The 24,756-nt window shown below is 47.9% G+C and overlaps 1 protein-coding gene across 1 annotated transcript in view; it reads right to left on the bottom strand.

The window, feature by feature from the left end:
* LOC126534362 (luciferin 4-monooxygenase-like) overlaps positions 1-24,547 on the bottom strand; it is an 87,485-nt gene extending 62,938 nt beyond the window's left edge. Inside the window, exons 1-2 of the mRNA XM_072289471.1 lie at positions 24,354-24,547; positions 20,282-20,319 (exon numbers count right to left, since the gene is read on the bottom strand). Coding sequence (XP_072145572.1) covers positions 20,282-20,319; positions 24,354-24,517 — 202 coding nt within the window. The 5' untranslated portion in view covers positions 24,518-24,547. The remainder of the gene's footprint in view (positions 1-20,281; positions 20,320-24,353) is intronic.
* Between the last annotated feature and the right edge of the window lie 209 nt (positions 24,548-24,756).

Below are 24,756 nucleotides of genomic sequence, written 5' to 3' on the forward strand. Positions count from 1 at the left end.
AGTCAAAGCAAGGTTTATGCCAGAGATCTTGGATTTTGTAAAGAAAAATGTAATGTGATGGACAGGGCGTGTCCTCGTCTGTGATGAAATTTCTCTAAAGCGAAACCTGTAATATCACTCTAAGAATGATGTTGAGATCATGTGGACAGCGGCGCTGAAAGTGCTGGTCGTGTAGTACACACAGCGTTCTTGTTTTTCGTGTCAGGCATAGCGAAGCGCTGGCTCGAGCCTGTAGCTTTACTTACAGGCGAAGGCACAGATCTTTCCATACCCGCTCATAGTTTATTGAGAAAACTTGTAAGCAAGCTGAAGGATGTAGTCTCTATGTAAATGCATTGATCTGCGATCAAGCTAGCAACGGCTGTGCAGTTGGGACAGCACTTGGAATAAGTCCCACAGTGTCCTTTCTTTTTAAATGGTTGGGGCGAATATATGCTTTGAGTTTCATCCAGCACAGATGTTGAAATGTAATAGGAAGAACTTGCGGAAATACGAAATCCACATGGGCAAGGATGTCGTTTCGTGGAAACACAGAATTAAAATATACAAGTCAACCCATCACCTAAATCTGTAATATCTACCAAAAATGTCTGACTGGCAATTGTACCAAACTTCTTTCGCCAACATGACGATAAAATTTTCCTCGAAAGTATTAAGTAATAGTGTGCATTTGGCAATTGAGGCTTTCAATGCTTTAACGTTTTACCTCCTGCTGCCACACACAGAGGAAACTTTGTAGAATAAATGGACATGTTGGTTGCCTCGAACAGCTAAAGCAGCGCATACGCAAAGAATTGCCTTGATATTCGTACATTTTGTGCTACCTGTTCAAGATTTCGTCAGTTAGCGCTCTCGTTCATGCGACATGTCTTGGAAATTTACATTTCGTTTTTTACGAATTATTTTTTGCTCATTAATAGAATATCTATACAGAACGCCCCTCGAAATTTGCCAGTTGTTGGGCAGCTTTCATAAACACTATAAAATTTAGCAGGCACATAGGAAAATAGACTGCAACAAAATTCACTGTGACACATGAAGCTGAATTATATCACCAACAGTAAGAATCTAGGGGAAAACACTATTAAAGCTCAACAAGACTATTTAAAAGGTATAGATTAGCAATCATCCTTCCTCTGAAACAAAAGGAATTCAGAGCATTGATGCACACACATGCAACTTTGCAAATAGTAAATTGGGCTCTTGGATGATTTTGTGTTCAGTGACAAACGTTCGTACCGAGCGCAATACTGCGTGTACAAGGAAAAGTACTGTTTCCGCTGTTCGTCTTCAACGAGCGCCAGGTGTACTGGTTCCGCAGCTGCGTTTTCCATGGTAGGTTGTTGCTCGTTTCAACTTATCCAAACATGCGACATGTCCCACGGTTGTACATACCTTATATTTTGCGATGGCTGGCAGAATTACATCAGCCTCTGGCGAGGGAGGCAGAACAATCTTGCAACCATGTCCGAGAGCGCAAAAGCTGAACCAGAATCCACCGATGGCAATAATCGATGGTGTGCAGAGAAATACGTCGCTTTCTGCAAATATCGGAGGGCTAGCATGCCTGGAAAAATAAAGCACAAGCATGTCCTCGAAGCTGCCTAATCATTTCATCTGTTAGCTGCGTTTTTCCAACAAAAACATCTGACACGATCGTTTAGCACTGAACTGCCCTGGTTGCTCAGTGACTATGGTGTTGGGCTGCTGAGCGCGAGGTCGCGGAATCGAATCCCAGCCACGGCGGCCGCATTTCGATGGGGGCGAAATGCGGAAACACCCGTGTACTTATATTTAGGTGCACGTTAAAGATTCCCAGGTGGTCGACATTTCCGGAGTCCTCCACTACGGTGTGCCTCATAATCAGAAAGTAGTCTTGGCACGTAAAACCCCATAATTCTTTTTCGTTTAGCGCTTATAGCGTTCATTTATCAGTGCGAGCTCAAACTTCTGATCAGAGCGACCACCTTGCAATGTGGGTGAAATGCAAAAGCATTTCATGTGGAAAGCATATGCTGGACTACCGGAATCGTTAAAATATTACACTGTGCTCCACTACAACGCCTGTTAACATTTCTCCTTTGGAAGAAAACTTGTGCACCCTGCTCTGCTTTACAAGCTCAAGAACCCGAGCTAGTTGAAAATAATCCAAAGCCATCCACTGCGGCGTTGTTCAGAACCCACTGGGGAGTTTCACGACTTAAAAACCCGCAATTTGATTTTCGACTTTGAAACTAATAAAGTTATTTCATATATGGCTTCACAGACAGCACTTCACTATTCAAATCCTTCAAGTAGCCAACCAGAACAGTCTGTACTTCGCGTGAGCTCCAGGACCATATGAAGAAACGGTTGTATTTACTAACAGAAGGCATACTTCGGTGTTAACTCCACGAAAAAAAAATCAATTCAACGGGTTACGTGGCCAAACCAAGGTATGATTATGAGGGACGCCGTAGGTGGTAGACGTCGGAGTATTTTGACTACCTTCATATTTACTTTGTATTGGCATAAAAGTAAATGAGTTGCATCCGCTTGCTTAGAATGGCTGCCCCCTTTTTCTTTTGTCAATAATACCTAGCATAAAGAATTAAGAAAAGTGTAAGTTTTCGCAATAGCTACCTATACTAAAATACAACAGAACATTTAACACATGAAGTGTAGAAGGGTTCAATAACGTGTGCCTAAATCTAAGTATACGAGCGTTTTCGCGTTTCCCCTAGATGAAAATGTGGGTGCCACGGCCGGGATTCGATCCGCGACCTTCAGCTCGGCGTCATAGCCTTTAAGCTATACCAGCCGGTCCGAACTGCATCGAGGGAATAGACCTTGTGATTGTTTTCACAAAACGCACGTTATACCAATCGTAATGTGTCTTTGCGAGGCTGGTGATCCAGTTACAGTAGATAAGTCGGTAGGTTCTCGTTCGCAAGTATAGCAGTAGATTAAAGTGCCCAAATTTATTGCAATGAAGTTAATGGTTAGATCTATAAAGCCGCAGTTCAATTAGACATATAAACTGAAGCTTTTTATTTTAAGTCTGATTCAACGGAGGTGTACATTTCGGATGAGCTCTGCAGGTTCACGGCGAGCTAAGGTGGGTTATAACGCATGCAGGGCTTGTTTCTCAGGACTTTCGGATGAATCAAAGCCGCACGGACTTTTCAGGTGGATCAAGGGGTGGGAATGCAGACAATGACATGTATAGTGAACTCTTAGTTGTCATCGCCGCGTTACAAAAATTACCAAGAGAGTGCGGCAGATCTAAATTTTTTCACTAGCGCCTATCAGGAAAAACCTTTTCCGCATAACCTGCACCCGTTGCGCTTTCGCGCTGGAAAAATTAGTCATGTCTATTTCACCGGCAAAAAGCTTCCTACCGTACTACGTGAAGATAAACGCCAAATTTTCTCTGTTGTCATCCGCTCTCTTTTTTTTTTTGTGCGTGAATGCATTTATAAGATTCAAGCCCCACTGTCTTCCTGTTTCATTCGTAACCAGCACGGATAGGTTAATGTGAAACGTTTCGGTAGATTCCTTATATCAACTTGCGAAAATGGGTGTCTCCTTGATGCTCGCTGTAACTTTCCTGGAGGTCGCACAACGAAACCTCCTTTATGTTTCGTAGATGTTGAAATTTGTCCACTGCTTTTATGTTTGCCGCATGTGTATCCGTCCTTATGTATCTTTTACGTTACGGTACTTTATGTATCCTAAATGTTGAAATTTGGTGTAACTGCAGGGGTTTTGCAAGCAAGAAAGCGGTATTACAGCAGCACATCAGAACATCGAAAAGCAAACCAGAGCACTATAACGCAAAACAATTCGAACCTTTCTTATTCCAATTCTGCAATCAGCCCTCCCCCATTGGTCAAAACTTTTTTTAACCACCCCCACTTCACCAGTCTGTCACGCCAAGCGGCGTTTTAGTGGCATTCTTAACCTTCCTTTGCACGCCGCCGCAATTTTGGACCAGCCGCCGCAAGCTAAGTAAGGGAAAGCGGGCCAATCGCAGAAGCCCACACCATCCTCTTCATCCGGTCATCTATTTTCAGTGCGCTGGCTCGGCCCCATCGAATCGCTCTCCACTTCAGCGCGCTCCTCGCCTCCTGGCAGCCAATTACAAACGAAAAACCACTCAATGTAGGCAATACTATTCTTTCTCAAAGCAAAGTCACCTCCTATAAACAAGGAGAGCGTTTGATTGGGCTGTTCAGGCAACTCTGCGAGTCACCGATCGATACTTTCGTCGGTGGCTACGAAAATTTGACGTCAGGAGATTGAAATAAAACATATACGAATAGTTTTACGTTATAGGACCCCAATTCTGCATTCAGCCCTCGGCGATTGGTAAAAAAATTTTAGCGCCACCCCTATTGCGCCTGTCTATCACGCAACGTCAAAAAAAAAAAAAAAAACCGCGATAGCTTCCCATCTGGCATGACGTGTGCACACTGATTCTGCATGATTTGACCAAACAAACGAAAAACAGTTATTTATGATTCGACGCTTTTTCGCCATCAACCCTCGGCTATTGGTCAAAAGTTTTCGGGCTGCACCCACTTGACCTGCCTGTCATGCGACGTGTCAAAACGGCAAAAACTCACAGCGTCAACCTGACGCGTGCGCGTTAAAAGTGCATTATTATGCCGAACAAAACTGAATTTTCTTCTGAACAGCCGCTGGCTGCGCCGTTCCGAACGGTATAAAAGATGGCTCCTGCCGATCGCTAAGGCATTGGCTACTCGCACCTACCGGAGCTCTTTGGTTTATTTGCGTATGATCAAACTTTTTGCGTGGCCGTGTAAACTTTTCGAGCACTTTCGGCACGCTTATGACCTCGTTCTGCCAACTCTACTTTGCTGAGGATCCATTTTAGCTTCATTCTTAAACTTCCGTTGCATGCCGCCGCGATTTTCGACCAGCCGCCGCAAACTAAGTAAATGAAAGCGGACCAATCGCAGACGCCGTTACCACCCCCTTCATCCGGTTATCAATTTTCACTGCAGTGGCTCGGCCCCATCGAATCCCTCTCCACTTGAGCGTGCTCCTCGCCTCTTGTCAGCCAATTAGATAAGACAAGCCGCTCAGTGTAGACAATAATATTCGTTTGTTTTTTAAGGAAACAAAAGTGACTGCCTATGAACGAAAAGACCGCTTGATTGGTCTGTTCAGACAACCCGGCGAGAGACCGCCCGATGCTTGCGTAGGCGGTTACGCAAATGTGACGTCAGGAGATGGGAATAAAAACATTTTGGAATAGTTTTACGTTATAGGGCCCCAGACATCGTACTCATCCAAGAAACGCTTAATGTGACATTAACCACCATGACATTACCGGATATCAGGAATGCAAGGCAAGCATCGAAGGACAGGGTACATCTACCATTCTTCAGAAGAAATACACATCTTCAGTGCAGGAGATCGAGGGCGTCCAAATTGAGCAAATATTACTTGAAATACCACACAGGAAACGTAGGATGAATAGCATTTTTATTCAGAAAGTCTACAGTAGACCGAGTAATAAGAATCAGCGCTTCCTCACACTACTTAGGAAGACGCTGGTCCTGGCAGCAAAAAACCCGCTCATCGTCGGAGGGCACTTTAATGCCCGCAACGTGACGTGGGGCACTGTCTACAGCACTTCCAAAATACGACAATTGTGGCAGGGCACACTCGATCCGGGCTAAATATTAATAAGAAACCCAGCTAACCCGACAAGTCTCGGTACCTCGACCTGCCGACGCACAGCACCAGACTTCTTGCTCGTAAAAAACGAGAAGACGTCGTGTGGACGAAAACCACGGTAGATCTAGGCAGCGACCCCATTATTATACAGCGCGTACCGACGGAAGACAAATTCAAGGGAAATATGAAAGAATTCCGATTGGTACAATGGGAACAGTTCCGAGCCCAGACGACAGCTAACCGAAGCTCCGCGCCCATTACAGCCATCGGGGCCTGGATGCAGGCGCTCATATAAGACACAGCGATGGCAACTAAAACCATCACAGCTTATATCTAAACGGCCAGGATGGACAGTCGCTTTGCTCACTTAATCGAGACCAAGACATCTGTCCTGAAGCGATGAAACGGACGACGCCTCAATTGCAAACTAAGGAAGAAGGTGGCTGGACTTAACAGGACCATTAAGGACTACTACCGTACCCTAAACAAACAGCAGTGGGATGATGCTATGTAACTGCGAGGATGGTCAGCTCCACAACAGGAAAACGTGCCATTTCTTCAAGTAACTCTTTAGCGGCATCACGACCAAAACTATTTTAGAGAGGGTTCCTCAGTAGAATACTACATGCAGAAACCAACAAACATGGCGAACAAGCAGTTGTAAAGAGAATGGTCAACAAGTACCTGCGGCTGGGTCCAACAGACACACACGGGGACTACCATGGGGAAGCCAACCCGACACTGGACACCCAATTCAGTGAAGAGATTCGGACCACACTACGCGATCTAAACGAACAGTCGCACTGGGACCTATTACGACTTTGAGGTGGTCCCGTAACGCTCGTCACCCGTTTCGTGACAGAGCGTTGGTAGCGAAGACTCCGAGTCAGGCGTCGGTGAGAATAACGAAAGGAGTTTATACACTATATACAGGTCATTATACAGGACAAGATCGGATCGGCACGGGGGCCGAGAGCTCACAACAAACGCGAGTGTTCCCGCACGGCGACGTCCGGCGAGACTGCAACGCGTCACACATCTCACTCCACTCGAGAGCGGCACTCGGCTCCCGGTGGGTCGGTGGATCCGGTCCTCCCGGCGGCGGCGTCGGGGCTTATAAAGCCCCGAGAAACGATTTTCACTCAAACGGCCCAATACAAAGCCAGCACTCGACGGTCGTCCGACAGGTCCAACCAGCGACCGCGCTGGCCACCCGCTTGAATTTGCCGCACGCGGTGACTTCCAGGGGAAAGGAAATACGGCGCCGGGCTGTCTAGCACTTTGTTGCACGTTTGGACATGTCGCTCGCCGACGCTTCTCCTCAGGATTCCGCTGCTTGACGGCTCAGCATCTTGACTTGTCAAGGGAGAATTAGGGCGCTCTGCCTTTCGGCGCAGCCCCGGGTTTGTCCAAAGGGCGTTCGCCGGATAAATTCCGCATCTTGTAGATTAGGAATCCGGGCGGGTGGTAATGGCACAACAGCATCCCCGCCATGAGATAAGGCACCGGGCCTCCACGTGGCTCGGATGCCAGGCGCGCACGTTCGTCAGGCTCGTCCAAGTTCACGTCCAGTGTCCGGACGCCAGGTAACTTCACGTGCCCAGGTCCCACTCGCCAGGACAGGAGGTATGCTCACCGCGTTGTCGCCAAGGCACCTCGACGAGCTCCGCTCGGGTCGTTCCTAAGCCCTTGCTTCTCGCCACTGGTCCCGGTTGGTCGTTCTGCAGCTTGCAAAACCGACCGGCAAAAGGCAACACCCAACACGAACAAGTGCCCTCTGTCTCCTGTCAAACACCAGACAAGGCCATAATCCAAACCAACCTAACTAAATTGCTGTCCCCCTTCTTGCTCCCGCTGCAACAAGAGGCAGGTGTACGATCTGGTACACAAGGCTCAAACAACCAGTTTTCAAATTACCAACACACCAAAATATCAGGAACAATTAATAATCAGCAATAATAATGACAAATATTATGGTCCCCCTGAAATCACTTGGACCGAAAACATACTACTGTGGAAGCAAATGAGGTCATTCATTTTTTTCGGTGATATTTTCGGGGAATCAGAAGCTGCTTATATTTGCGACCCTGCTTATCCGTGTAGCGGCGGTACAATAAACCAGATTCCTCGTAAAATGAAACCCTCTTTCTTTTCACTCCCCGCTTGACGCTCTTCATCAGATCGGCTATTGAACAGTCTTTCTGTTGCTCCCGAATCAGAGTTTCCCTTTCAACTGCAGCCAGCTCCTGCCAGCTGGCGGAACCCAGAGCGAGTGTGGAGCCCGCGTCGCCTAACTGCGGCGCCGCGTCCATATCGCGGCTAGCACTGCACGTGTCACTCCCACTCACTTCCAGGACACGCTCGCCCAGGCCGGCCTCCGAGCTCTGCCTCTACCGTGCCTGCTCGCCACTCAAGTTACCTTGATCGGTCCGTGTGCCGCACCGCTGTTCGCTCACCGACGCAAAGTCAAGTTCCCTCGACAGAGGGCGCGCTTTGGATCGCGTGAGGGCCATGTACGCCACGCCGGCAAAGAATGATTTGCCCTGATCCTTCAGCAGCTGCTCCGAGCTATTTGAGAAGAGGTAGGGAAAGTGCTCCGGGAGGGCGGCAGACATAGCGGCTTCTGTGTTTAGTTTCCCAGACTCACCTTCAATGATGACCGTTGCGATCGGTAAACAGACACTCTCCTCCTCGGCCACTTGCCGTATCCTAGCGCACTCTCCCGTAAAATCACTCGAGGAGACGAAATACGGGTGGACAACGTCCATAGTTGCTGCAGAGTCCCAAAGTGCTCGGCACGTTTTACCGTTTACCTTAATTTCCTGCACATATGGCTCCAATAGTCGTATGTTATTGTGAGTTTCCTGTATTGTTGCAAAAGCAATTTTCTCTTGGCAGTTCGCAGCGATGTGCCCTTGCTTTTTGCAATTGTAGCAGGTTAACGGTTTCCGTTTTTCAAAAGAACGCGTCGTATCGTTTCGCTGTTTGGGACCATCGCTATCATTCTGAGATGCATTCTGTCCTTCCCTTACAGTTTCTTTGGTAAGGGACTCGTCTTCCGGAAACTCGCGACGCGTGATTTGCTTCCGTTCGTCGGGCTTACCGGAAAACCCATCTCTCCTATCTGCTTTTTCTACGTGCACTGCCTTTCTGTGCAAGCTGCGACGGGTGTAATACTCCTCCGCTAACTCTGCTGCCTTGTTTAGCTTAACCTCCTTTAGCCTATCTTGCAGCCAGAGCCTGATATCCTCATCAATGCAACGGTAGAACTGCTCCAACGCGATGCATTCGACGATTTTGTCGCAGTCGTCGTAAACCTCTTCGCCCTTCAGCCATTCCACCAGGTCGGCTTTTAGACGAAACGCGAAGTCAACATTCGACTACCTGCCCTTTTTTGCATTCCGGAACCTCTGCCAGAAAGCTTCGGGCGACAATTTGTACTTCCGCAGTAGCGCTTCCTTCACATCACTGTAGCTCTCAAACGCCTCTTTCGATAAGCAAGTTATTACGTCCGATGCCTCCCCAGGAAGCAAGGCTAACAGATTCTGTGCCCAGAGGGATCGCTCAATGCTATTCCGTTCGCACACGTGCTCAAATTTCACGAGGTATTTGGCCATATCCTCTCCGATGACAAAGGGTGGAAGTTGATCGCGTATTCTTGGACCGTTAGAAGTGAGACTAGGCGCCGGCGAGCTATTTCGGGTCTCCAACTCTTTCATTTTAAGCTCGTGCTCACGACGCTCCTTCTCTCTCCTTTCCTCGCGACGTTCCTTTTCTCTCCTTTCCTCCTTTTCCTCCTCGCGACGTTCCTTTTCTCTCCTTTCCTCCCTTTCCTCCTCGCGACGTTCCTTTTCTGCCTGCCGCTCCCGACGTTCATTGATATCCGCCCAGGCCTCATCGGCTTCCTCAGCCGTTACGTCCCCAATCCTCATGACCTCAAGGATCGCATTCTTTCTTTTGGTTGAGCCCAACTCAATACGCAACTCCTCACAAATTTGGAGAAGTTTCTTGACCTTGTACTTCTCCATCGTTCACACTGTCCTCCTGCTGTTTACCCTTTTTGAATATACCTGCCGTACGCTACTATAATGCTACTAGTAAGACATCCGCAAGTATTTCACACACTGCCCTGTTTACCCCCTCAGCATCCCCTGGTTTTCCAAACACTCTCACTAGGCTTGAAACCCACAAGGTTAACACAATGCAACACCAAATCCTTCCCTAAGCTACTATAACCTGTGTCAGAGAAAGTCTGGTGTTTGAGGTAAACTTCAGGCACTCACCGCGCTGAGGTAGCCGATGCCGGTCAATCCCGTAGCTGCCATCCACTATTACGACTTTGAGGTGGTCCCGTAGCGCTCGTCACCCATTTCGTGGCAGAGCGTTGGTAGCGAAGACTCCGAGTCAGGCGTCGGTGAGAATAACGAAAGGGACTTTATACACTATATACAGGTCATTATACAGGACAAGATCGGATCGGCACGGGGGCCGAGAGCTCACAACAAACGCGACTGTTCCCGCACGGCGACGTCCGGCGAGACTGCAACGCGTCACACATCTCACTCCACTCGAGAGCGGTACTCGCCTCCCGGTGGGTCGGTGGATCCGGTCCTCCCGGCGGCGGCGTCGGGGCTTATAAAGCCCCGAGAAACGATTGTCACTCAAATGGCCCAATACAAAGCCAGCACTCGACGGTCGTCCGACAGGTCCAACCAGCGACCGCGCTGGCCACCCGCTTGAATTTGCCGCACGCGGTGACTTCCAGGGGAAAGGAAATACGGCGCCGGGCTGTCTAGCACTTTGTTGCACGTTTGGACATGTCGCTCGCCGACGCTTCTCCTCAGGATTCCGCTGCTTGACGGCTCAGCATCTTGACTTGTCAAGGGAGAATTAGGGCGCTCTGCCTTTCGGCGCAGCCCCGGGTTTGTCCAAAGGGCGTTCGCCGGATAAATTCCGCATCTTGTAGATTAGGAATCCGGGCGGGTGGTAATGGCACAACAGCATCCCCGCCATGAGATAAGGCACCGGGCCTCCACGTGGCTCGGATGCCAGGCGCGCACGTTCGTCAGGCTCGTCCAAGTTCACGTCCAGTGTCCGGACGCCAGGTAACTTCACGTGCCCAGGTCCCACTCGCCAGGACAGGAGGTATGCTCACCGCGTTGTCGCCAAGGCACCTCGACGAGCTCCGCTCGGGTCGTTCCTAAGCCCTTGCTTCTCGCCACTGGTCCCGGTTGGTCGTTCTGCAGCTTGCAAAACCGACCGGCAAAAGGCAACACCCAACACGAACAAGTGCGTCAGGTGCTTGATCACAGGACATGTAATACCAAGGCGATCCTGGATCCCGATCTTGAATGAGCTTTCGACAACGTCACACACTCGGCGATCCTCAAACAAGTCGGCGGGCTCAACCTTGGCGAAATAACATATAATTATATCAGAGATTTTCTCACTAGAAAAAGATCGCTTCTAGTTGCAGGGCTCATAACCTGCGCAGAACAGGAGCTGTGCAGCCATGGAACCCCGCAGGGCTCGGTTATCTAACCGATGCTTTTTAAATTAATCGTGATTGGTTATGCAAAAAAGAGGTGAGGCGTGCAGACGGGAACTAAGAGTAGCACGCCTCAACCCTTTTTTGCATAATGAATCCTTACCAACTAGCTCAGCTTTCTGTCGTTCTAAGCTTCATGATTGGTCTTGCCAAGGAATTACAAGAAGTGGAAACTATCAGTTATACAATCTATGCAGACATCACAATCTGGTCCGTTTGTGACAGCGACGGACAGATCGAGACAGCACTGCAGCGAGCTATCAACACAGTGGAGGAACATCTGGCTGAGATCGGGCTCAGATGCTCACAAAAGAAATCAGAATGATTACTATATTGGCCCATGCTAAAGGGGAGACCACCCATGGCCTACGCCAGAGAGAAAGTACAAAGAAATCAAACTCAGCACGAGTAACGGAGGCGCTATCCCCATTGTCGATCACTTTCGAGTCCTTGGCATGCTGATCAAAAAAACGGGGTTAACGGACAGACCGTTAAAAGACATGCATAAGGATAAAAACGCTCTCAGAATCCTTAGACGAGTCACCCACAATAGGCGTGACATGAGGGAAGACAGGGTTATGAGGCTGATCCACGCCTTCGTCATTTGCCGCATTGTATACACGGCAGCTATGCACAAATGCTACAGCTGCGAGCGGGATAAGATCAATATAATCATCCGTAGGGTATACAAGATTACACTCGGAATGCCCACTGCCACCAACAGCGAGAATATACTGGAGCTTAGATTCCACATTACTCTAGATGAGGTGGCAGAAGCACAGGTGATCTCACACCTCGAACGACTCGCCACCACTAGCAAAGAAAGATACATTTTACAAACGCTAGACATCACTTACTACTGTCCACACAGCGACAATGTCGATATGCCAAAACAGATACGAGATCTTGATCCAAGTAGTCCCGATACCAAGGAACATGCATCCATCTCAGAACTAGGGACGCAGAAAGGCCAGGGCCATAACACAGCGACCCAAATATCACAAAACGACAAAGAGACAAGATTCACAGACGAAGCTGGCTACCCAGATGGCCAGCGATTCCCAGCGGCAGCCGACACCAATGGCAAAGCTACGCACACGGCGAGTATCAAGACCAAACAACCCGAAACGGCCAAGGAAGTGACCGTTTCCCTTGCTATGGCTGACATAGAAGCCCAAGTTATCCTGAGCAACTCGCGCAGAGCATTTTCCCTCCGCCTAGCAACAAGTTATGCAAAGCCAAAGCGACCACCTGGCGGAAACTACAGATTGATACTTATCCAAGCCCACTAGTATATCATAGATTCATCCCTGAGATCTATCACCACAGCACATGCAAGGTCTGCTGTTTAGAACCTGCTACACTAGAACACATGCTCCGGAAATGTAAGCCAAAGACTAAAGGCAATAATTCCAATGTTCACTCGCCGAGGTGGGCCGATGCCCTGCACAGCTCCACTATCGCTTACCAAATCTGGGCCCTCCAGGAGGCACGCGAAGCGGCGACTAGGCAAGTCCTTGACGTCCCGACGTGGGCGACCGCAGCCCGGGTCCTCAACCATCATCAATACTCAACGAAAGTATTTCCCAACCAACCAACGCCTTTGTTATGCTCCTCGGTCCCGCTGCGCACCGTATTGCCTTCGCGCTTGACACGGAAAAGCCAGTTCGCGGTGAGAAGGCAGTTACCGGCTCTCTCGTGGCCGCCGAGCCAGGCATACAGCCGCGTTACTTCTCCCGAATAACGCCTCGGACCGCTGGTGTTGCGGCGCGCGCTCGCGTTATCATGAGGCTATTTTATTGTTTGTCACGTTTTCTTTATCGTGCCGAAAAAATATTTAAGCGAGGCATAGCATACTGAAAACAACTGAATCGGATGTTTTAAAGCACAATTATTATTTTTAAATCAAAATTTGCGTCCTCAATGCAGTAATTAAGAACTTTGTTAATTATTATCATACAATTTTTCGATAGTTCAAATGTGCAAAATGATCCTCCTGGTGATGTATATTGTTGCTGATAGAATACTATTTGTTGCGTCCTCGTATACTCGATATTTTATTTTGAAGAGCTTGGCTAACGTGAGCTGGGACGTCCTGTAAATGCTAGTGAGTACTGTGGGAGATATGCGGTTCTCCTCCGTACTCTTGGGACAAAAGAACGACAACGCAGAAGTGCAAACAATCACAAGGGCATTTATTACACCTTTCATAGATCACTGCCAGCTAGCCGAGTTGCTATCCACAAAACATGCCGATGGGCGTGCGACAAATCTAGAAGTCCGACTCACCGAGCGAGCGAATATGTTCGCCCCATGCTGGATCCCAACGCCTGGTCGTTCGCGTGTACGGTCACGTGAACGGTGGCGCGTTCCAAAGCGGCCACGCGAGACGGTCTCGCAGAAGCATGGACTGGCGCGCGCGCGCGGTATGTCCGGCGCGTTCGCCAGTCCGCCGCTCCAGCCCAAGAGCCTTTCTTTACCGCGCTTAAGTAACCCCGCCGCAGTGCAACACTAGCGCCATCTCTCGCACTGTGCTTCAACCACTCCGACCGCCGCGGGCGCCAGGCCCCGCGACGGGCGAAGCCGCCCTGCAGGAGACGAGCTATGCGGGAAAACTAGATCTCAGGGGAGGCGTGAGAGTCACGCATCCCCACATCCCCCCAACCTTAAATCACTACATATTCCGGCGAAACATGTCACTCGGTCTAACATCAATGCGTGCTTCGGGAACAAGGTAGCACATGCAACAGAGGCCGCGCCGAAGAAATGTCCACACGCTGTCCATAGCCTGCGAGCCGACATTGTCCCTGGGTACACCGCTGGCGTCCGCCGGTCACAGCAGCAGCTTCGCAGACTCGACGGCACGATTCCAGGCCAGGACTCCGGGAACGACGACGCAGTAGTCGGTACGAGCAAGCGTCGCTCGCGCCGACGCGCCCTGCTGGGAAGAGCCGCCGTAGCTGTCGGTGACCGCCGGCTCTTTTGTCCGCCGCCGAGGGTTGTGAGCTGGATACAGGAGGCCGCCGAAGTCGCCTGGCCACAGCATCGCCATCGCCCGGGGTGGCTCGATCGTAGTCCGGGGCAGCAGCGCAGACGATGTGCAGGTGACGGCAAACCAGGGGTGACTCCAATCACGGTGCGTAAACTCAACACACTCGGCAAACACTAAAGTAGTGCAAGGGAGAGGAATTCTGCATGCGCATCGCCCACGTGGTACGATGTTCAACTCGGCTAGCAAAAGATCGGGCAGCTACTCAGATGCTAAGTTCACGTGAACGAAGCTCGCTTCCTTGAGTCGAACGAGTAATTTCAATTCGTGCGAGGCTAACTAGAATGAGGGAAGCAACTTGCAACACCTCAACGCCACGGTCCACCAGGTTGTGTCCCTCCACGTGCGACAGGCAGCTTCGTATAGCCTTAGGCCTAAAGCGTCGCTACCCTGACAACAACCGGCATCAAACAAACAACACCCAAAATGAGCGCAAAACAGGCAGCCGCGAGGAGACATCAGCTCTGTGAGGTGGTCCTACTCCGCTCGGTGCACACAGCATCCGAGTTGACGGCGCCCACCGTCCCAGACGGTGTCGGAGCGCCCGGTGCCAGGCCGCAATACCAGTCAGCCCGTAGTGGCACCCGTGGCCCGCGGCCACCCGGCTCCCAGAGCCGCGACTTCATCCGAGTCAGAGATAGAAGAAGCTATTTACATAAGAAATTCGGACCACCCACGAGGCTTCCTTACTCACTCGCTTCAGGCTTGCCACTGATCCGCGGGCGCTCAGCCTCACTCTCCCAGGATGCAGACCACGTGGCTCTCGTACTGACGAATGCCATTAAAAAAACACTTGCGAAAAGGCTTAGCATGTTGACATGTTCTTACACACTACAGCCACCGTCGCCTCGCTCAAGAAAGCACGCCGCCAACGCTAGCGATCAAAATCCACGCTAGGCCTACGCTTCGGTTCAAACAAAGGTCTCGAACGAAGCAAAACTGTTAAATCTATCGTCCGATGCCCCAAGAGCCCCACGTTGGGCGCCAGATGTGGTAGATATGGGGTTCTCCGTACTCTTGGGACAAAGGAACGACAACACAGTAGTGCAAACAATCACAAGGGCATTAATTGCACCTTTCATAGATCACTGCCAGCTAGCCGAGTTGCTATCCACAAAACATGCCAATGGGCGCGCGACAAATCCAGAAGTCCGACTCACCGAGCGAGCGAATATGTTCGCCCCATGCTGGATCCCAACGCCTGGTCGTTCGCGTGTACGGTCACGTGAACGGTGGCGCGTTCCAAAGCGGCCACGCGAGACAGTCTCGCAGAAGCATGGACTGGCGCGCGCGCGCGGTATGTCCGGCGCGTTCGCCAGTCCACCGCTCCAGCCCAAGAGCCTTTCTTTACCGCGCTTAAGTAACCCCGCCGCAGCGCAACACTAGCGCCATCTCTCGCACTGCGCTTCAACCACTCCGACCGCCGCGGGCGCCAGGCCACGCGACGGGCGAAGCCGCCCTACAGGAGACGAGCTATGCGGGAAAACTAGATCTCAGGGGAGGCGTGAGAGTCACGCATCCCCACAGTACATGACATTAACCAATAATTAACCTGAAAGCTTTATATTGCTTGCGTGAAAGCTTTTTGTTTTCTCTTTATCTCTCTTTTTTTGGCTTGTTCGCACCGTGTTTGCTGCACGACTGCCCTTTGTTCACCTAGTGCACGACTGTCCACCTAGTGTGACGGCGCGTCCTTTGCCCAGGTGTTGTCCAGACAACTGGAATAATGAGGTTGTCCACGTTGACAACAGCTGCTCTGCGGCGTGAAATGCGTGTCTACTTTATGCGGAAAGCAGTACCGAGAGCTGAAAAAATGAGCAAAGATTACATCGACGATTCGTGCACGAAAACGCCGAATGTCAGTTTCCTCACTTTTCAACGAATTCATAAGGAATTCTACCACATTCGTATTTTTTTAAGAAAGTAGCAGTATTGCCCTGGGAGCGAAGCATGGATTGCGATAGGAAAGTATTAGAAAACAGCAAACAGCAAGGCTCGTAGTTCCATTGGTCGTGCAGATTGGAGTGAACGTTTGCTTACTAATTACGTTACCAAGCATGCAAGGTATCATGCCTTACTCAGGTAAACATGAGCAGATCTCACTCGATAACCGCGATCACTCCCTACGACAACTCTGGCACGTTGAAAAGTGGCAGCAGCGGCTATCGAATCGCCCTTCGGTCTGCCTCACACTTCGAAGTAAACTATCGCGACAAGAAGCCACCAGTAATCGGCGAGCATAGCCTTTGTGCCCACAGCAGGTTACCTAGGCCTTTCTGCCTCATGGTACATGTAATCGTTTCGCATTTATAACAGCAGTAAGTGCTAAGCAATGAGAAAAATTCAGAGGGAAACGTGATATATTCGTCTCCTTTTGTAAGCTTAAACCAAACCCATGTCCTGTATCTACGATTGACGAATTTGTGTGACGGGAGGGCCAACCATATTGCTTGCATTTTCGCAACCGGAGATGAAATCATTCGCTGCCACAAAAACAAAAACGACAGACGAAAAAATTCCCAGGTGTCCTTAGCTATCGCCTAAGACACGCGAAGGTGAACTTTGAAAAGCGTACTGTAAATCACTTTAATCCACCTTAATCCAGAAACCTCCTTAATTCACCTTACTGCACCGTAATCTGCCTTAATCCTCTTTTATCCACCCTAATGCACCGTAATTCACCTTAATCCACCGTCATGCGCCTCAATCCTTTTTCATCCAGCTTATTACACCCTAATGTACCACAACCCCGCTTACTCCACCTTAATGCACCCTAACCTACCTTAATGAGCCTGAATTCTCCTTTGTCCAGCTTAATCCACCATAATGCACTTTAATTCAGCCAACTCAACCTTAATCCGCCTTAATCCACTGTAACTGACCTTAATCCACCCTAATCATCTTTATTACACGTTAATCCACCCTCATCAACCTTAATCCAACCTCTGATCAATCATGAATTAACTTTGCTAATCAATAATAATCTGTTATACATGGCTGGACAAGCTTTGGTTCGCTTCTGGCCTTCCTTGCGTCACGTGATATAGATGAACGCGACATGGAAACAGAGATTTAAGACTTTCGCCTTAAAAAAAAGCCTACGCGCTTGACTCGCAGATCATATTTCGACGATTGCCGACTTTGTTCGCCGCTATCATTGTGCAATGAGGGCAACTTGATCCTGTGGGCGCAGGTTCGCCTAATGAAAATTCACCGACGATTAGGAAACTCCCTAATGCGAAATTCGGGGGGCAGCCTTATACGTGTTTTCATTTCATGATATATTGGGTGGCGCGGACAATTTCTCTCGTGCGGCACGTTGCAAACGCAGGCTACTGCCTCGCTAAGGGAGGTCTGTCAGCGGCCACCGCCGACAGACCTCCCAGATGACCCAAGCTGCTCTGTGCCATTTCGTAGCCATCGTAGCCGGACCATAGAGTAACATAGTAAACGACAAGCGCGCACACTCGAGCCATTTCGCGGCCGAGCTATGGAGCTCCGCCGATTCCGCTATGTGGTAGAGCATATCAAGAATAATGCGGCTGCGGCTGCCGCTAGCAGCTTGACAGGCGGTACGACCACTGGGCACGACCCAACATGTGTGAAGCCTAGTCAAACCGCGTCGCCGGGTTCTTTCTGTAAAATGCACCTGAGCATCGTTGTTAGCTGCTTCTGCCAGCGTCTGCTTCGTCGCAGTTTCATCGTAAGGCCACAGCAAGTTCTTTTGCGCGTTGTTAACGACTTATTCTCTTGGCATTTCGTTATGTCACTGTTAGCCGCATGAACGAGTGACGGCGGCCTTGCAGCCAGGAACAGCTGCTGCCCATTTGCTACGCTGACTTTCATTTCGTATTCTTTTTTTTTCATGCGCAGCAATGAGCGGTGATGCTAGCGATAACAGCGACGCGGCAGCGTCCGAGCAGCTAGGCACAATCGATACAATGACGAAGTTAGAAAATAAAATGGTTCGTTAAGAAATGCAGCCCATGAACACATGCCGTTCGGTCCAGAGAGCTTTATGATACGCGCGGCGACTGCTGAAAAAGTATGGTGCTCTACTTTCAAAAAAAAAAAAAATATCTGCAGTTTGGCAATGCGCTCTCTCCCAAACTCTGCAGCGGGCTATGTGCGCTCGAGCGTTAGCTGTTCTGCATTAGGATGAGGATACGTGTTTTCATGTTTTAATTGTGTATGGATTCATTACCGTAGAGCGTTCCTTGTTTCTTAGCATTTATAACAGTGCTTCCTGAACGACAAAATAAATAATACGCATTACATAAAGGAACGCAGCATCTCCGTTATAAAACTTTGCAGGCTCCAGTACTGCTTGTACGAAGGAACGTAGCCTCTACATTCAATAGCTTTGAAGCCCCTAGTATTGCTTACCTTCTGTCTGTCATTCTACGTATTGCAGGAATCCACCATTTCCTCAAAATACACTGTACACCCAAAGTACATCATGCATACTCAAGGGCAATATTCCAAGTATCAGAAGACGATTGCAAGGCTTCGAAGACAGCAGGTGAAGACCCCCAACACAAAGTGCTTAATTGCAGCTGTTTTATGACGGACACACATTCGAGATGAAGATGTTGGTGCGTGCTCAATTATTTTGGCAGCCATTTTATTTCGGCACGCTACCATTCACAAAATTTTTCTGCCCTAATTCACCCTAATTCGCAGAAGTACAAGAAAAAACATCATATTTTCTCCCGTCTAAAACAATCCCATTTTGAGCATATTAATTGCTGCCGTGTATGTAGTTTTTTTTTCATTATCTGGATAGCTGCAACATGTCTTTTATGTGTTTTGCTTGTACAAGGTTATTGCCATCACGCCAATAATTTCCGACTATTTTCCATTGTGCCGGTGTCACACGACCACTTTCGATCGCGATCAAGTCCGATCTGGATTGAAATTCGCGACTGCTATTGGTGCGATCGTTCAGCTTGCGCAAACGAACCAATCGTGTGCGAGAAATTCAAATCGGATTGGGCCTGATCGCGTTGAAGAGTGCGCCATGTGACACCCGTATTACTTGCATTTGCCTGTTTCGTCCCATTTTCATGTATCTGCCTCTTACAGTCTTGCTACAGTAAACTGCTGTCTGCTATTTTCATGTTTTTGACTGTGCAGCAAGTTTATTTATATTTAAGGAACACGGCACATTTATTTACGATACACCTTTTGGCTTGAGCTACTAGACGCACAATATCATAAGCGATAAAGTTCTACTTCCTCAACAGGTGGCATGATTGTTGCGCTAAGTTGCAGCTTGAAACAGCAGATATGAACTTAAATGAAACTAGCATGAGTGAAACACCTTTGCGCGCTCGTTGTCACAACGTATAATCAGCGGCACAAGCGCCTGCATGAAATCACGCGATTTAAGCAAAGGTTCTAAGCAAAAAAAAAAAAAAAAAATACGAGAAGCGAAACTGAAATTAGGGCCTCCGAGATTCGGCAGCGTGAGCAACTATCTTGGAGGCTGGTGCGTTTCACCGATACCGCAAGGTGCGCTTAGAGCCAAAGTCGGCCGCAGGCACCTATGGGAGTGCCCACTCTTTATGTTTACTGTGTTACTCGATGGCCGGACTATGCTTTTCTTTTCACCCTCTCGCCATACCCTCCTCCTCCGCTTTCCATTCATGGTTCCGCGACACCCTCCTCCACCACTTTCCCTCTCGCCACTTTCATACCCCGCTGCGCTCCGCGTTCGCTTTCATCTTTTGCTGCGATCGTTCGCTCGGTTACGCCAACATTCGCCGCAGGACGGGCGCCTAAGATCTGCTCGGTATTTCAATAAGGTGTAGGTGAACGGTGTCCATACGAAGTAGAAGGTATGGAAAAAACTACACTGAAGGCATGGCAAGTTGCGTTTCCACAAGGTCTACCGGCACGCGCACGAAGCTAAAAGAGCTGGTAGTCATCCGTAACTTCTAATAAAGAAAACTAGAGTTATGCACGGCTTCCTAGTAGGTCGCGCGCACGTTTACCGGCAGTGGCTGCGAGGCTGCAAGGCTGCACGCTGCAGCTGCAGAAAGGTAAACATTCTCACAGGACCACAAAACTCTGCTATACCTTGCGGACTGATGCATGTGCGCATGCACCTCCGCCATACTTTGGTTCATTGCCATGTTACGTTGACCTCGAGTATACGGCGAGCCACGTGTCTGAGACCACGACCATGTGCGCGCCGTAAGCAGACCGCCGAAGACAAGCTATGGAAAAAATCTCAAGGCAAGCTATCAGTTTGTCGCCTAAGACCAATCCGAACGTGGGCATGGATACAGTGGCCAGCTCGAACAAACTCGACATGCCGTACTTATGACTGCACTGGCCCATTAAATCGGAACACGTTTGCGGACGGCGATACTGCAACGCGAGCTGCCCACAATTCAAATTGATGCGTTCAAAGTTTTCGAAGGCATAGTTTAGACATAGGCCGTAACCACATTAATAAAAAAGCTAGGTACGTAATCATCAAAAAACGAGTTAACTAGGGTCAATGCAAAAAATGGTGAGTGCTTCTTGAAGTAGCTGCCAAGAACATAAAGTTAGCTTCCTTGGCATTGAAGGCTTCGCTTTTTGACGTTAAGAGGAAGCTTTAGCTCGGGTGCTCCTATCTAAATACACGTAAAAGGAGAATTCGTTTTTCTCGTCAACCACTGCACCAAACTTGACGAACTTCTTGCCTTCAAAAGAAAAACTTAAAATCTAATGACTGTAGTATTCGAATTTTTGATTTAGGTCCCTAATTTTTTATTAAAATTAAGCAAAAATCGAGAATTTTCAAGAAAAGAAACTATCAAGTTTACTACTCTGTAACTCAGGAACGGAAAACGATAATACAATCCTGTGAATTGCATCTAATAGTACATTTAAAGCGGACAAAATTGATATGCTACACATGAATCTCAAGATATTTAGTAATATGGAAATGCAGCTTGTGCAAAACCTTTGTAAAGAACGTAACAAATTCACGTAAGGTGTAAAATGACACATCAGATTTGTCTGCTTTTCAATGGTTTCATAGATACCGTTTACAGAACTGCGATATCTGTTTTTGATGCAGAGTTAAGAATTTGTAAACTTAGTTCTTCTAGTTTTTTCGAACTTCCCAATTTTTGAAAATTCTTTTAACAAAACCCAGGACCCAAATCGAAATTCCGCTTCCAACATTGACTAAAATTTAACTTTCTCTCTCAAATACAGCAATTTTTATTAAAATTGGTCCAGGGGTTATCTCAAAAGAACGTTTTTGCGTTTTACGTGTATTTTAATAAGCCGCGTCGGAGTCGGGCCCGAGCTAAAGCTTCCTCTTAAATGTCTTTCGTTACTGTCAGAATAGGTGGTCGCTTGCTAAAACTACATGTAAGGAAAGCATGCAACACTAATATCGCTTACATCATTGCAATACACACGCGTTAACATTTAAATAGTTGCATAGAAAAAAACAAAAGACCTTACTTGACCATGAATAAGTCACGTGCACAAATGGCGCAGTTGTCGCTCCGTGCATGACGCAATCGGAGCTAACTTATGAGGAAGCTTTAGCTGCGGAATCTACACCATTGCTGTAAAAGGGCGATTCTACACCAGTACATGTAATCTACACCAATAGATGTAAAAGGACAATTCGTTTTTCTCTGCAACCACTGCATCAATTTTGACGAGGCTTGTTGCACTTAAAAGAAAACTTTAAAAGAAAAGAATTTTCAGAAAACGAAACTATCAAGCTTACAACTCTGTAACTAAGCAGTGGAAAAAGATATCATAATTTTGTAAATTGCACCTAATAGTACATCAAACGCGAACAAAATTGATATGTTACACATGAATCTCAAGATGTTCAGTAATATGGAAATAAAGCTTTTGCAGAACCCTTGCACACAGCGTAGCAAATTCACGTAAGATGACATACAGAATTTGTGCGCTTCCAATGATCGAATGGAGGACCTTTAGAGAATCGCGATATCTATTCTTAATACGGAGGCATTAATTTGTAAACTTCGTGCTTCTATTATTTTTTTCAAATTTTCATATATTAAAATATCTGTTTAACAAAATTCAAGCCCTAAATCAAGATTCGGCTTCCAACAGTCACTAGAATTTAACTTAAATTTCTCTCTCAAATGCAACAAATATCGTTAAAATCAGTCCAGGGGTTATCTCAGAAAAACGTTTTTGCGTTTTACATGTTTTTGAATAGGCGGCGTCGGAGTTGGGCCCGAGCTAAAGCTTCCTCTTAAGCCTCTCGCTCGGCGCACAGAGGGGCGTAGCTCCGCAGTATGTTTCCCAATCCAATATCGAGTACTCGCGTTTCAGAGAGGTGACTTTGCCATAGTAGGTATAATGTTGACTCAAATTGTTGCTCATCAGGAGTTGTAGGGCACCCAGAAGTGTGCAATTTGTTGCAGAAATTTCGACCTTGCTGGGCTATTGAATCGTCATTCAACACATTGGTTCAAGAAACGGCGTGGGAGACTCGAGAACCAAGACAGAAGGATACGAATCCTTGTGTTACTGCTTTGACAGCGGCGCAAGGTGTCCGTACTCTATAGGAAAATGAAGCGCAGGAGTCCGAACAATGTACGAGTGCGGCAGGCTCGGGCGGCACAAGACACTCTCGGGTGCAACCAGCAGGGCGATCATTTCTGTACCCTCTAGTGCCAAACACCCTGTGCAAAAGAAACGGGCCCACTACGGATAGGCCATGAGCAGGATTTGAAAATTAGGCCATAAGCCCTCCTCTAGGTGTAACACAGTTTAGGCATGAAAGCTTTCCAATGCGGTGATCTAGGTAAGTTGTGTGTTTGGTTCCGTCATTTCTGTACACTAGTCCACATATCCGCTCTGCAGCACGCACAAGGAGGTCCACGTGCCCCGCTATGGTTACCTTCTCGATGATTGCTTTTCTTTTGTTTCTTTTTTCTTTTTTTTTTTGCAGCCTTGGTCCTTTATAGTCTGAAGACCATGTATACTATGCTTTGACATTGTTGGTTGCCACACTCAAGCGCTATATGCAGTTGATATGCTACCATGGCAGTAACGCGTACTTACGCATGATCTGATTATTACTTTACCGCTCGAACATATCATACTGAGATTATGATTGCGTTTTTTACTATACTAGCAGTAAAACCGGAAGTGCTTGGAAAGGCACATCTGCTTTAAGTCTGTTTCTTTGTACCGCAACGGAACGTAACCAAATTCTCTGGTGTTACGATCGCTAGTACTAATATTGTACACGCAGAAAGAGCACAGGGAGCTTCATAAGGTTGTAGTTTAGGTGCCCGCCGTTTCTCGTAACGACTACACACAATCCGAAAATTTGAACCTTTCACAAGGAGATCATAGACGTGTACCATACAGCACCAGCGCGAGAACTTGCATAGAAAGTTTAGTTACGATTTGCTCTGCGCATGCTCACAGAAATTAAAGCAAACCAACGGCTTTCTGAATGTTGTGGTAAATGGCTTCCGCGACGCCATGCTGGTTGCTAGAATAGCGAGTTAACCTGTAGCATGTGAAACTACGATGGCTTATTCCCTATTCGTAACGCTGTTGCTTTCACTACTTCGGAAGCAAGTGCGAAAAAAAACACCCTTCAATGACGCCCACGTCGACACATCTCTGATTTGGGTTTCAAGGGCCATAACTGTGCCACTTAAATAACTTTATTTCATTTTGTTCCACAGTTAATCACAATAGTCTTGTTTTCTCTCCAGTCTTGGGCGAAAGTTCACCTGTACTTTTCAAAGAGAGGCCGGGAGGGAGTAGAGAGCATTGTTATATTTCATGTTAGCACTCTTTATAAGTTGTTACTGCAGACAGCGCATCAACAAAGCACCGTACAGTGATGGGCAAAACCCCATTCGTTACTTTAACGAACCCGGGAGACCCAAGCGATACCCACGCCACTTTATAACACCTAATTTGCAGTGGTTCATACGCACATGACCGGTCCGGTCATTTGTGACAGAACAACTTTTCTGGATACTACATTTATGTATTTTTGTGTATGAATAAACTCAAACTTCATACTGAAGTTGGGGTCGCTCTTACCAGCACGATACAACTTGGGCGATTATGTTGCGGTGGGTAAGCTGTACGCCTTTCGGGAATCCTGTTGAGCCGCTAGAGTACATGATCGCCAACACTGCGTCTGGGTTCACATTCAGGGGCGCTTCGACGCCTTCCATAGAAGACTGCGTCAGCTCGGACAGCATTCGTGTTCCTTCGCAAGCTCCCTTGGTAACGATGACACCCTGTAAAAAATCATTTCGGTTTCGCGCACAACCACATCTGTATAACTGTAATGCACGCTGTATCTTTCTTTATTGAAATTAAAATAAAACAGAGCTGGAGGGTCCCTATAATGGTAGAAATTTTGGGATAATAGTACCAATTGAACTTTTAAAGTATTCTACGAAGAAAAGACCGTCATGGTGTTCAAGAATCTCGAGCA

Source organism: Dermacentor andersoni, chromosome 7, assembly GCF_023375885.2.
Source record: "Dermacentor andersoni chromosome 7, qqDerAnde1_hic_scaffold, whole genome shotgun sequence".
In the NCBI taxonomy this organism is placed as follows: domain Eukaryota; kingdom Metazoa; phylum Arthropoda; class Arachnida; order Ixodida; family Ixodidae; genus Dermacentor; species Dermacentor andersoni.